This window comes from Astatotilapia calliptera, chromosome 10 (genome assembly GCF_964374335.1).
Source record: "Astatotilapia calliptera chromosome 10, fAstCal68.1, whole genome shotgun sequence".
NCBI lineage: Eukaryota > Metazoa > Chordata > Actinopteri > Cichliformes > Cichlidae > Astatotilapia > Astatotilapia calliptera.
This window is the reverse complement of record NC_137431.1, coordinates 17,050,293-17,065,396: the sequence shown is the minus strand read 5'-3', so window position 1 is coordinate 17,065,396 and position 15,104 is coordinate 17,050,293. Positions and strand designations below refer to the sequence as shown.

Below are 15,104 nucleotides of genomic sequence, written 5' to 3'. Positions count from 1 at the left end.
GCTATCCTTGCTGCTTTCTGTGTGGAAAATTCAGATCTGGTCAAATGTTTAATTTACCTGTATTATCCGGGTCTTTCTGATTAGTTGCTGGGGTGACAGGTTGGACCGGCTGGCTGAAGAATTGTGTTGACCTCTGACCTTGACTAGGTCCTCTGCCCTTGGCCGCGATCGTAGCCGTTCTGGTGACAGCTCCCAGTCCCAGACGCAGACCTCTGCCAGACCGCAGGAGACTGCCACTCCCTCCTGCCTGAGCAGCCGTCCTGCTCTGCAGAGGGTCCTCAGCGGAGCAGCCTTTCAAGCTGACGGATCTTCCAACCTAGAAATCAAAATCACCAAATGGAGTCAAATGCCATCAAAATAACTGACATGCTGTGTTTTCTGAAGCCATTTCTGTGCAGTTAAATCACATAAGAGCTTTCCATTTTTCATTGCAGCATTTCAAGTATGGGCCACACTTAAATTCATGACTAAGATAATAACAGCGTTTTCTTTTGTTTTTTTTAACATTTGTGTGTGTTTGCTTTAAAACCCCCTTCAGACTTTCACCCACGTTTGTTAGCAACAATGTCTGGATACTGTAGCAGCTTTAATTTTGTGCAAAAATGCAACGCACCCTGTAATCTAATAGCAGCATGATGCTGATTATTGAAAAAAAAAGTATTTCTATCCTCAGTTTGGAACTCTGCTGCATGCTTCTTTTTCTTATATTGTGAGTAGAAGCAATCAAATCTGATGAAAAATGGAACCCAGCAAATCAGATGTTATTAACTCTAAATGAAAATGTAACAGTCCTGCAGGGAAACTGGAAGCTGCGGAATAAATTTGAAATGTTGACACTCTCAACAGTGTTACTGTGTTCTAGGCAAAATGCTAACACACATACATTGTCATGTGAAGCACTGAAAACTAACTCGTCCCCCGCGGACTTTGCACTTCAACAAGCATTAAATATTTATTTCCCCATGTTCGTGTTTGACTGCGTATATAAGTATGAATGCAAAATGAATTTATTGAATCAGTATCAATAAGAAATAGGTTTAGAAGCAATAATGAAGGTCCTCTGAGAGTGATCATAAAATGCAAAAGGCCTGTTATCAATTATACATGGTTTACTAGGCCTATCAGCATGATGGAAGCATTAACATGCTTAGTCAATAAACTGTGCGTAAGACTCATAATCAAAGAAAGACTTAAAATCACATCTCTACAGTAAACAGGACTCACCTCTGATGGTGTCCCATAGAAGTTGTCTGCCTTGCTGCCCAGTTTTGGAGGTGCTGTGTGGCTATGGGCGTGTACGGGTGGAACAGTGTTTGTGTGTCCAGGAGCCCTTATACTCCTATTCAGTATTCCTGATGGAAAAATGTTTGTCTGCATCTCCTGGCGGTACTTATCATAAAGCAGATTGGAGGCACAAAGAACTGGGGCTCCTCGGGTTTCCGGATCAGGCCTTGGGGGCTCTTTAGTTGTGTCTTTAAAAGATGTGGGTGTTTGGCTGTGGGTGCATGCGGACAGCCTGGATGGTAGCGAGGATACCTGATACGGTCCATCAGAAGCCTGAGGCTTAAACTGAGGATTCTTTCGGACGTAGGTAATGATTTTGGGGCGAACTCCTTTAGGTTTCAGTTTAGGTGATGGCGAGCTGTCTTTGGGGGAGTTGTTGTTGTTAGAGCTGGGGGAGCTTTGCTGGTTGTTAAGAGGCGCTTTGGGGATTCCACTTGTGCTTATATTAGTTTTGACTGGTGCTCTCAAGCAACTGTTGCCATAGCCCTGAGCTGATGTTGATACAGCAGGGATATGTCTAACCACTCCAGAGACATTCCTAGAAACGAGGTACATGGAGGGTTGCCTGCATGGTGAGCCCTGGGGTGTCCTGAGAGGGGAGTGTGGAGGGGTTGATGACCTGGATTCAACCCCAGTTCTGTTGGGACTAGAGCAATTCCTTCTGTATGTAAGCTGAGTCTGGGGTCTCTTCTCTAAGGTGGAAGGGTTTGAGGGATTGGAACTGTGGCGTGCACTTGTAGCTGGCTGTTTTTCCGCTGGTGGAGTCTCCCTTTGGGATGTCTGGCTGGGTTGCCTCAGCTGGGAGACTACAGATGTGTTGTACAGGTGGGAGAAATCAGATGGTTCACGTAAAGATGTTTTTGTAAACTTTCTGTTTGACCCATTACTGTGTGGATCTGCAGAGAGGTTAAGAGGAGACGGTTGCCCTGTCTCAGTTTGCTGAGTGTTGGAGTCTGCACTCCTCGCTCTTCCCATCTCCGTCTGACAGAGGGGCCTCACAAGCTGTTGGCGCCGTGGTGGCAGCACCCTCTCCTCAAATCCAGCCTTTCTCCTTTGGCCTAGCCCTCCATCAGAGGACAAGCCATTTCTATGACTTCTCTCATCTTTTCTCTGATCCTGGTATGAGAATGCTGGGTTAAGGGTCTCCTGAGGATGCATCGGTGGGGAGTTCTGATTGGCATCTACAGGGGCTGCCCTTCTTCTGTTCTGGGCTGAGGTAGTGTTTTGGGCATTGTGATAAGGGTTGGTCTTCGACAGAGAGGCGAGAGAAGTTTCTCCATCACCATCCAGAGCACTAGACAGGCTTCCACTGAGGGAAACAGCTGACAGGCTGGAGACAAACACATTCGTCTCAGACTTAGACTCCTTCAGACCTCCCTTCCATCTTTCTCTGCCTGACCTGGTGTCCTGTTTCTCTGCTGTCACACATGCGTCTAGCTCCTCAGTGCTATGACAGGCGATCCTTTTCTGAACCTCTTTGCCTCTCTGAATTTTACTCTCCACTCTGTTGCTGTCATTGTCATTTCTCCTCACGCCGGTAGAAGCAGAGCTGGCTGTTGAACTCGATGATATTGACATGGCACCTTCATCTTTTCCATCTTTCATGCTTCCACAATCGTCCTCCTCCTCATTCTCCTCCTGCTTCCTGCTTCCCAGGTAAGTATGTATCTCCTGACGTGCCAAAAGTTCATAGTCAGACTCCACGCATTGCTGCTCTGATCCCCAAAACTCTAACTTTTCTGGGGAGTCGCTCTGAGAGACCAAGGGAGGAATAGAGCTTGTGCCGTATCCCGTGTCCTCATACAAACCTCTTCTTTCTTGATCACTGATTGAGGATAACTGATTGGCGTTGTCATCTCCAGACTGAGTGAACTGGATCTGGGTTTTATTTCCAATCTTTTCTCCTCTGTCAACACTGACCCTCAGGCCTTGGATACTAGTTGGATTGCTCATGTTGAATTGATTTTTGTCACACTCAAAGACACCTGCAGGGTACTGAGGCCATTTATGGAGCTACAAAAGTTACTTCCCTCACTGCCTTTTCTCTTCAGGGTCTGATGACGGCTCTTTTGAATAAGCCAGGGACAAAATGTCATCTCATGAAACCTTTCTCACTTCACCTTTCTTATTTTGCATTTACGGCGAGTTAAAAAGCGGTCTCTGATGGTTTTTCACCACGATGAAGGTCTTTCAATCTGAAATAAAAGACAACAAAGGGAACTGTCAGAAAAAAAAGCATCAAGTACACTTAATAAGCAGCCATTCTGCAGTTCCCCCACAGAGTCACTTAATTTTTTTTAATATTCAGCCTGCTCTGGGTAGCAGCAATTATGAAATCAGCTGTGTACGGCGAACCATTTTCTGCTCTTAATGTATGACTCATATCAGTGGATAGCCATTTGAAAAAAAACCTGGTTGCCTATGAGAGAAGAATCACTGGAAGTATAACAAGAAAATTACAGTTTTAATACTACCTTGTTTCTATTTCAGAGGCATCAGAGACTTTACAAGTAGAGGAGAACTCTTGACTCCCACTTAGAGATTTCTTGTGTTATAGTGGGTGGTTGCAAGGCAGTTTAGCATAAATGGGGCCTATGGAGCTGGTGCCATGTACAGTGGGGCAAAAAAGTATTTAGTCAGCCACCGATTGTGCAAGTTCCCCCACTTAAAATGATGACAGAGGTCAGTAATTTGCACCAGAGGTACACTTCAACTGTGAGAGACAGAATGTGAAAAAAAAAATCCATGAATTCACATGGTAGGATTTGTAAAGAATTTATTCGTAAATTAGGGTGGAAAATAAGTATTTGGTCACCTCAAACAAGGAAAATCTCTGGCCCTCACAGACCTGTAACGTCTTCTGTAAGAAGCTTTTCTGCCCCCCACTCGTTACCTGTATGAATGGCACCTGTTTGAACTCATCATCTGTATAAAAGACACCTGTCCACAGCCTCAAACAGTCAGACTCCAAACTCCGCCATGGCCAAGACCAAAGAGCTTTCGAAGGACACCAGGAAAAGTATTGTAGACCTGCACCAGACTGGGAAGAGTGAATCTACAATAGACAAGCAGCTTGGTGTGAAAAAATCAACTGTGGGAGCAATCATCAGAAAATGGAAGACATACAAGACCACTGATAATCTCCCTCGATCTGGGGCTCCACGCAAGATCTCATCCCGTGGGGTCAAAATGATCATGAGAACGGTGAGCAAAGATCCCAGAACCACACGGGGGGACCTGGTGAATGACCTGCAGAGAGCTGGGACCAAAGTAACAAAGGTCACCATCAGTAACACACTACAACGGCAGGGAATCAAATCCTGCAGTGCCAGACGTGTTCCGCTGCTGAAGCCAGTGCATGTCCAGGCCCGTCTGAAGTTTGCCAGAGAGCACATGGATGATACAGCAGAGGATTGGGAGAATGTCATGTGGTCAGATGAAACCAAAGTAGAACTTTTTGATATAAACTCAACTCGTCGTGTTTGGAGGAAGAAGAATACTGAGTTGCATCCCAAGAACACCATACCTACTGTGAAGCATGGGGGTGGAAACATCATGCTATGGGGCTGTTTTTCTGCCAAGGGGACAGGACGACTGATCCGTGTTAAGGACAGAATGAATGGGGCCATGTATCGTGAGATTTTGAGCCAAAACCTCCTTCCATCAGTGAGAACTTTGAAGATGAAACGAGGCTGGGTCTTCCAACATGACAATGATCCAAAACACACCGCCCGGGCAACAAAGGAGTGGCTCCGTAAGAAGCATTTGAAAGTCCTGGAGTGGCCTAGCCAGTCTCCAGACCTCAACCCCATAGAAAATCTGTGGCGGGAGTTGAAAGTCCGTGTTGCTCGGCGACAGCCCCAAAACATCACTGCTCTCGAGAAGATCTGCACGGAGGAATGGGCCAAAATACCAGCTACTGTGTGTGCAAACCTGGTAAAGACCTATAGTAAACGTTTGACCTCTGTTATTGCCAACAAAGGTTATGTTACAAAGTATTGAGTTGTATTTTTGTTATTGACCAAATACTTATTTTCCACCCTGATTTACGAATAAATTCTTTACAAATCCTACCATGTGGATTCATGGATTTTTTTTTCACATTCTGTCTCTCACAGTTGAAGTGTACCTCTGGTGCAAATTACTGACCTCTGTCATCATTTTAGGTGGGGGAACTTGCACAATCGGTGGCTGACTAAATACTTTTTTGCCCCACTGTAACATGCACACAATTACAGCAGTTTGCAAGTTTTATTGTGTGTTCAAAAAGAACTTGGAGGTTTTAACTTATCATTTTTATGAGAATTAGATATTAGTTCTCTAAGTAATAATGTTCATTTTAATTTCAGGCATCATCAAAGTCATTCTAGACACAAGTCTGGCCACTTGGCAGCCATCTTGAAATGCCTCCAGATACTTATTTTAAAACATTATCCAAATTATCTTTAAGTTCAATGGTTTCAATGGACATTTTGTCCCAGTAGCTAAACTTCTACCAGTAAATTCACCCTTGAATTTCTGGGAGTGCCATGTCTCCTCCTTATAAGCGAATCACTTGGAAACTGGTGCACTTGATATTGGCAAAATTAGGTTCTTTGTAAGTAAAGCGCGACATACTGGCAGCTCCAGTTTATTGGAGTCGGTTTTTAAAATAGGCAATAAATGAAAATGTAAAAAGTAAAGAAGATGCAGGAGAAACACCGTTCAACCATGTTATTGTGCTGACGTTGCACAGTTTGTTCTCCACAGGGCACCCTGCAACTCCCCTGTTGCAGCAATTTGGAACCTACAAACAGCCAAGTGATCTAAGTCACGTTAAAGGCCAGTCCGTGAAAATATTGTCGGACATAAACCGGTCCGTGGCCCAAAAAAGGTTGGGGGCGGCTGCCCTACAAGAGAGAGAGAGCAGAGACATGTCCAGAGGTGGTGAAACTAAGTAAGTACTTCACCTAAGAACAGTGTTACGTTCATTTGTCTAGGGCTGCTACGCCAGTATCTTTTGGATGCAAGTGTTGCATTTTGTACTCTATTTTCTAATATGCTGAAAAAATTATATTTCAGCTCAACAATGAGCTAACAGATAACACTACCCAGCTATGTATAATTAGTTAAAATCAATATCCACCTGCGACACTGGAGCGACAGATGCATTTTGAATCGGTAATTTACATAAAATTTAAATAATTCTGTATAATGGGTCTTTTACATTATGCATTTTATGTGTATTTTGAGGCTAAACATTGCCTGTTTCACTGAATTGAGCACCAAAATCTTTGTTTCACTATTTTGAAAACCAGTTATTTTATGCAAAACAGCATCCATAAAGCGCATCACTGAGGTAATAGCAATGTTCTTACTGTGATCAGCACGAGTACAGGGACAGTTACTGTAGATGTTCACTTTAGTCGTGAGAGATATGTGAAGAGAGAAGTACAGTGTGTTTGCATGTAAGTGAAGGAGTCACCCTGGGGATGGTTGATGAAGGCAAGTAAGAGGAAGGCGGAAAGGGTGAGAAGTGATTTGTAATGAGCTTTTTTTTCCTCAAGAGACAATGTGAAATAGAAAGCAAGATGAGAACTGGGTGAAAAGACTTGTAATAAAAGCTTTTCCGATCATTAAGTTTTTATAGAACATATAACACAAGCAAGCAGTGTCTCCAATATGTTCAAAGGCAGGCATCATCCTAACATGAAAAAGATGAAAATTAGGTGCAGGGGTCGTTAATGGCGAGGACCAGAAAGAGCAGTTCAGAAGGGATAAATCCATGCGGTATGTCTGATCACTACAGGAGGGTTTCCACTCTCCTCTCAGCATGTTTTCTGTAGCGGGTGGATGTAGTTAATGGCATGATTGGACTGTACACAACAACGGCATGTCCTGCTGCATTTAAAATCTGCAGTCTCTAAAACTGTGTTTTAAATACTTGCGTTAGCCTTTAATGCACAAATGAGGCCGTAGAGCTGAAACATATTACTACATATCATATTACGAGATGAGTTAAACATGCGGTATAAAACACGCACACTCAAACGCTCTCGAAATAAACACTTCCGGCTGTCTCCTTAAATTTCTCCATAATTATACGAGAGCTCTACGAGGAATTCTCTTTCTGCCTTGAACCAGAAGCATTAAAACCATTGAATATTAATGGTTTCAGCTCCTTTGCCCTTCAGGGAGAGCATCTTTTGCTCACTTGTTCTGTAGGCCTGTTTCCTGCATCATAGAGAAAATTCATACAAAACAAGCGTCAGATTTCAATCAATTGCCGTCAAAACTGTCTGGATCAATTCATCTGTCTGTGCAGTCAAAGAATGAAGTAAAATATGTCTTAAACCATCACACTGAATGTTTGAGTAGCAAAGTATGAATAGCTCTCCCACCTTCTAATTATATGTGCAGCAGGGGTGTCTGTTCTCATTAGCGAGTGGCTTTTCCACGTGCCCCGTGACAGCTCTCACTGCCTGTGGCACGTTTGATATTCCACAAAACCTAGAGAGCTAAATTCTCTCTAAATGTAAAAGCAATAAAAGTTGGCTTTAGCAAACTAAAATGAGGTCATTTTTATAAAAGAATTTCAGTTATAAAATCTAAAAACCCAAGTTTTTTATTGAGATTGTGGTAAAGTAAACATCCCCCCCCCACACACACACACACACAATGGGAACACATGGAAATTCACTGTGCCTGACAAACAGAACATGGAGGATAATCCACACAATGTCTGCTCCCCTCTGCCTGTGTGTACCCTGCTCATATTTACCCTTGATTGGCGCAAACAATCAAATAATTAGCTAATTGCTCACACAGAGGCGGGGACAGAGACCGATAGGAGGGAAGGAAAGTGGCAGAGAGCTGTGCTACAGGGTGAGAGAATTCCCTGAGAAGACATGTGTGGCAGATCAATTTTGGCACTGATGTAGTGCTGCAGCTTGTGCTGATGACAGCACTCTCGGGAGGCTGGATGCTGAGCTCGGTCACAGTGGCTGAACCAGAATAAGCTGCATTTCACCTAACTGAGAAAATCCAAAACAGAAAACAATCCAGCAAAACTCTAATCATAACATGAAAAATAATAGAATCAAAAAGAATAGTAGAAACTGGTGGATGATAGTAAAACAAAAAGAAAAAAATCTGAAACATGAAAAGAAAAAAAACCCTCAGCTGCCTTTCCTCGTTATTAGGCTATTTTGATGTCACACACGCTCAGATCCTCTAAGTAAAGAAGATCACATGCGAGGGAGTGTTGGTTGAAGGCGTGTCGGTTGGCAGGAATATGAATTATGCAATTACAAAATCTAACAAATATGAAAAATCTCTTTGATCACCCAGCTCGGAGCAAAGGAAAAACTGCAAATATGAAAAACTAAGTGGACAGGGTACTATGCATTATATAAGAGTAGTTATGAGTTATAAACGCACAGTTGCCACAAGCACTCCTGGCACAGCCAAACCCTTATTTACATTATACAAGCCAAGCCTGTCTGCACTTGCTCGCCACACGTATATATAAAAACACATACATGCATGTTCATTTATAATGTTATTCCCTTTATCTTCATATACAGTGAAATGGCAAAAATTGCTGTTCAGAAAGACCAAACAAATGAATACAAACATATATTCATTCTGCCTATTTGAAGCTACATACTCATTGTAGAAGACAAAGTAATTCATTACAAGCGCTATTAATGTCAGTGTTTGATGAACACCTATTTTTACATTTGTAAAAGCGACACTGCAGTAAACGTTATTTAGAAAAATGTATTTACAAAAATATTGTAGAGGTAACGTATGTAAAGGCGACAACTTACATGTAACGTACACGTTAGATTGCCATTGATAAGCTCTACACATAATATAAATTTCATTTGTAATGATTTGAGTGACCCAAATTGAATCACAAACTTATGATACCTGGATATATCATAAGTATATATATATATATATATATATATATATATATATATATATATGTATATAAAAAAAAAAATATATATATATATATATATATATATATATATATATATATAGTCAATCCAGGTATCATAAAAGGTTTATATAGTAAGTTTCCAGATTGTTAGGGAGTTAGGGAACAAATATATGCTATAGTATTTTTTAACATTTATTTTCCTTTTATCCGAATTGAATAAATAGCATAAGCTGCTTGAGGATAATATTGTAATCTGTGCCACATCATTCAGATTTAGGTGTTAAGAAGGAAGGCTGGCTTTGTTTCACCTAACTGTACATGTACATGTTGAGTTAAGTATTCAGACTGAGCTCATCTGGGAAATAATAGATGTAGGCATAACCCAACAAAGCTGTTATCGGATGCAGATAATACATTTCCTCATGCTCGAATTTACCACAAGTGAAAAAGGTCAGTCATACAATAAAGATCTGAAGGTCACTTTTATGCTTTTACATTCCTATGCATTCTACTGTGCATCAATTTCACATGTAAACTCACACCTACACGCAACTGTTGTTAGAGGCGCACTCAGCCACAAGCACGCACAGCGCGTACAAAATACACACAGTACTAAACATAAATGAGCGAAGGAGCAATCATATCCCTGCAAAAAGGTGGAAAGGTGCATAGCTTAAGTGATGGGAGCGTGGGCTGTGATATGGGGATATCTTGGCAGTGCTTAAATTTGGAGAATGACACTTGTATTTGTGATATTTTTCACTGGGCTCCTATCCCACGAAGTGCTGCGTTTAAGACGGAAAGCTCTTTTTAGAAGGTGAAAGATGAGAGGTTGGTAACAATACATGACAGGGGTCTCAAGGAAACTCGAAAGTGGTGTTGAGTTAAGAAAAGACGGAGGCTTTCCTTAACCTTCCGTTTTTGTCTCCAAGCAGGAATGAGTCTGTGTGGGTGAGAGACTGAGACACAGACCTGAGGTGAGAGAAATGAGACATGCAAATAGATACAGAAAAGAGAGTTGTTGCTGGAGCACACGAGTGTTCTAATTAGTGCTCATTTGGCCCTCTATAGGATGCACTACAGAGCCCCTTTTCTGAAGCGACTTACTGATAAAAGCCCAAGAGAGCAAATCAGTTAACAAAAATCTGTTACAAGATTTAATACTAATTGGTACTGGTCATGTCGCTGAAACTGAGAGTTGTTGTTTTTTTCGTTTTTAATCTCTCGACTGTGGGTACACATAAATAAATCTCCTGACAAAAGTAAAGCCAGGCTGTAGGAGCCTGTGTGTCTAGTTGTTGTTTTGCTTGCTTTGCTTCTATTCTTCTCTTCTACACTGGTGTCTGCTCAACCTTGATCGTTTACACCTGCATCTACACTCCAATCAGTTTGTCTAAGCTGTGACTCAAATAGTCTGCATTCACACAAGTGTGTTCACTAGAAATGCACCAACTGCAATTTTCTTCAGTTTTTTTTCTAAGTGTGACCCACTGATGCCTATTTTGTTTGTCAGTTTTCTTCCTAAGCATTAAAACTGACAGTATGAATAAAACGTTTCTTTAATGTAAAATCTGATTTTCATAATGAAAGAAATTAAAACGTACAATTTTCCTTCGACTCCAATACGTTATGGGGTTCCTGTACAATAATCTTTAGCTGACGTATTACGAAAAAAAAGTCGATGAAACAGATATCTGTAATAAAATAAATGTTATTTCTTTTATTATGCCATTTATTCTAGCATGTTTACATACACTCAATACAAAAAGAACATCAACCTTTTTCTCTTTTTCACTAGTCTCCATAGTTTTTCTTGTAACCGCTTTGATCTTTTGCTCATACCGAGGCTGCTGTCTTGTGGTTGGCTCTGACATCTGCATAGCTCTACCTTTAGCCACATCACTAAAATGGCCATTTTTAGTCAGGGTGAGGATTAAGTATTTTACTCTGTGACTTCACTCACAGTGAAGAACTTCCACGTTAATGACGTGTTAGCGTGCATGGCTGTTTGCCTGTGAAACCTGCGCTTGTGTTGTGCAGGCATGAAACAGACCAGCTTGTAATTACACATGAGTGAGGCTGACCGGGCAGTCACCAGTCTGGGACGAGAACGCTGGAATTTGTCCAGTTCCACTTCCTGACTGGTCGATCGGTGCATCTCTGCTGTTCACTCAATCAAGGATTGTTACATGAAGTGAGCGCACTGACGATGTACTCATAAACGTCACAAAGTTAACTCTTGGCTACGCAATGGAAAGACAGGGTTCCAAACAATGTCAGCCAATAATAGCATCAATGATGATGTCAGCGATAGCTAAATGAGATTTTTTTCAGCCATCTAAAGCACGTCATGTTGGTGTAATGGTGTTTAATGTTGCGTGTATGTCAATTTTAATCTTGACTGTAGAAAAATGTTATTTTATGTGTGCTCAGAGGCACAGAAAGATGTAGAAGTTCAGACGTGCAACAGCTGGCCAAATTAACCTGTTGAAATTCACATACTCCACAACTAAGTATGCAGTAGATCGTGTACTACATGAAACAATGGAAGTACTTGACTTGACACACTAATAGCTATTTCCTGGCCACATTAGCAACTCTTTATTTTAGTTTTGCCTACCTACCAGCTTTTTATTTTTTTATCTCCACTCCAACAGTAGAGCTCAAATTAAAGTAACCATCTAACTGTGTTCTAACCTCTCACTTACAATTACAAATTGAATTGTTCAATATGTTGCTATAAGGCATTTCTAATGAATATTTGACTTATAGAGAGAATGCTGTGTTTTGTTTTTTAACTGGATGAAGAAAACTGTGTCTCTAAAGACACTAATGTCTTGCAATAGTAAGAGTGGTGAAGATTCAGCCTCCTCTCTTCAGTCCTCTACTTCCTCTCAGGTCAAAATATGAGCCAAAATATGTGAGAGGTTTTTACAGATTTCAAGAAGGGTAGGGGCTGCCAGTCTTGGATTCATTCAGGGGATCAAAGTTGAGTGCCGCAAAGAATTTTTTCCAGATAAAAAAAACATGAAATTTCAAAGGAATATGCCCCGGCATCTTATATATTCTTCTTTGAAAGCAAGTAAGGAAATTTGATGGGCATATCTTTTTGTTCTTCTGTTGCTGAGTTGGTTTACATTTTCTGTATCGCATGAACGCATGTGACAGTACAAAGGCAGTCACCTGTGTAGACACATCAACACGAGCCTTCCCCCTCAGTGTCTTTGTTGCTGGTCCAGCAGCACATGTGGCTATTACAGAAGCCATTTGTCTTTGGCACTTTGCTTTATTTCTCTCCTCCCCCACTGGAGAGCAGACAGGTTTTACAGCTCTGTGGTCCCAAGGGGAAACCCAGGAACACACACATATATTCATTGCCCCATGCCCTATCGCTCTTTCATCCACACATACCTCTGCTGAGATGTAAATTCCATCACATTGCAATATTAGCAAAAGGGGAAAAAACTCAAATGGACAAAGCGACGACATAATTTATGACTCCTGATTGTTCCCGCATTTGAAAATTGGATTGTGCAAGATTTGCATTAAAATGCAGTGGAGCGGTTATCCTTAAAATCTTTTTTTCTCTCTCTCTCTAATTCAGTCCATGCTGTGTCTTTGCATACATGCAATTAATCACCAGTGAAATTACCCTTGTGTGTCCTTGTACAATGAACATGTTGGAGAGTGTGAACTTGTGAAAAGCCGTGTTCTAGAGCCGTGGATAGATGTAAGACATAAAAACTATCATATTTGTGCTAATTTGGTGGGGGTGGAGGATGTTGTCTTTATATTGCATTCCTTAACGTAATCATCCAGCAGGATAAAGCTTAGCGAAAAAACCTATTCACAAATTAGCTAAGAATTAGTCATCCATTCCTTCCTTTTCAACCCCACTACCGCCACCTCATCGCTGTCTGCGAACCACACAGACAGAAATAGGAGTGAAATAAGCTAAACGCTCCATTTTCACAAGACACAATAGATAGCCTGCAGACAGAATTTCACAAGTGATGATTCACTGAAGTATGCTCGACTGTTTATACGTGTGAACCGAGCAATAACCCAGTATGCACACAGCAAAGGGATTACCATCACACAGAAACAGCGAGGCAAACAGGAGCGCAAAAATAACCAGAAATAGTCTTCTCCAGCTCCTTGATTGTTGTTTTGCACCGATTTTCTTTATAGCTGTGCTTACAGACATGCTCCTCATCAACCAGCATCGCCTCGCTGACACAATTTAGCTCACAACACTGAGCTCAGCGATGTCCCTTCAGTTCTTTGGTGTTATGCCTTTCTCAACAACTCTGTCTCTTTTGCTCCCCTCTTCTCTTTCATCCCAATAATACAGAGTTAATAAGGGCAGGGTGAGGTAATCAATCTCATTTTCATCCTTATAGATGGCACATCAGCAGGCTACATCTGCCCAAATGATTTCCTCTCAGCTCATCCCCCCACTCTACTCCTACAGTTGGACACCTTTTTGTACCCCGGGGGAGGGGAATAAGTCTATATCGCAGGGGAATCGGTAACAGGATTTCTACAGGATCTTGAGTCATAGTGGGTGGTCATATATGAGTGAATAAGGGAGAATGAGAATATCAGATGATCTCCAATAAAAGCTGATTTATTCCCTTATTTCGGGCAGGCAGGCGGCGTTTGGCGCCTGCTATGAAATCAGCAGCAGATCACAATATGCCAGAAATTAGATTTATTAGGTGAAACCAAATGAAAAACGGTCAAACGCTGGCATGGGTTCACGTGCACATCCATCCATCAAAACGTGTTCGCACGCTAGGTTTGTCCCATTGTTGCCAACACGGGAGGCAGAACAAAAACAAAAGGACTTCTGATCCGAAAAACCCCATAAAGCACCAAGGTGATCACCGAGTGCATGCGAAATGAAAGATCATCAAACACGAGAATCACCTTCACACACAACAGCTCACGCTCAGGCAGTGACTATCGCTGCAGCAGGGGCAGACAAAGAAACAGCTCCTAACTGGGGGGGGAATGAGGCTTAAAAAAACAAAAACAAAACAAAAGGTCTGCATGCATGCACACATCTATTTATGGGATTTACCATCTCCTTATTTATTTATTTATTTTAGCCTTGCTTTTTATGCAAAAACACGGGATGAATCTCTACTAAATTGGACACGGTCCCGCTTCGCTGTCTATTTCACCAGGCTATGCAGTCGGTAATGCCGGACTGGGATAAAGTGAGGGCAGACAATAATAATAAACTTTATGGTGCAACGTGATCTACATGGTTAAACTACAATTTTACATTTTACATTTTTTTAAATGTAAGAATGGGGCACATAAAAAGCAAGACCAATGCAACAAAAGCCGACCTAAGATGAAATGAAAGAAAAAGGCAGGAAATATGAGGGAAAAAATAAATAAATAAAAACGACAACAAAGCTGAGTCCTTTCTGGATATTCAACCTGAACCATCAGGTTAAAAGCAGCAACTACGTGCCATTAAAACACGTGTTTGCAAAGGTCCAGACAAGGGTTTATTGAGGTAAGGGGAGCAGAAAAGAGGGTGTTTGTCCATGCTGGCTGCTGGGAGCAGCACCACCGCATTGTTATTAGTAAAGCCCCTCCACCCACTAGCCTCACTCCTGTCGCAGAAAAAAAAATGTTAACTCTTCCATAGCTGGCTGTGCAAAACTGTATGAGGCGGGACAAAGAGGAGGTCATTTCAAATGCAAAGCGGTGCAATGATAGTGCAATTCTCCGTGGGACTGTGAGGATGCCACAAGCTCACCAAGACTCGCAGACATACACAGTCAGACATAAAGCAGGAGAGGCGAGACGGACCAGACAAAGAGAAGCTGAGAGCAACTTAGACGAGCTGAGTCACTTGTGTTTATTTCGA

The 15,104-nt window shown here is 41.7% G+C and overlaps 1 protein-coding gene across 2 annotated transcripts in view; it reads right to left on the bottom strand.

The window, feature by feature from the left end:
* Positions 1-15,104, bottom strand: part of mtus2a (microtubule associated tumor suppressor candidate 2a) — a 45,482-nt gene that overhangs the window by 27,507 nt on the left and 2,871 nt on the right. For both annotated transcript variants that reach the window (XM_026181596.2, XM_080307101.1), the window contains exons 2-3: positions 1,225-3,479; positions 58-316 (exon numbers count right to left, since the gene is read on the bottom strand). In XM_026181596.2, the coding sequence (XP_026037381.2) occupies positions 58-316; positions 1,225-3,237 (2,272 nt within the window). In that variant the 5' untranslated portion in view covers positions 3,238-3,479. The remainder of the gene's footprint in view (positions 1-57; positions 317-1,224; positions 3,480-15,104) is intronic.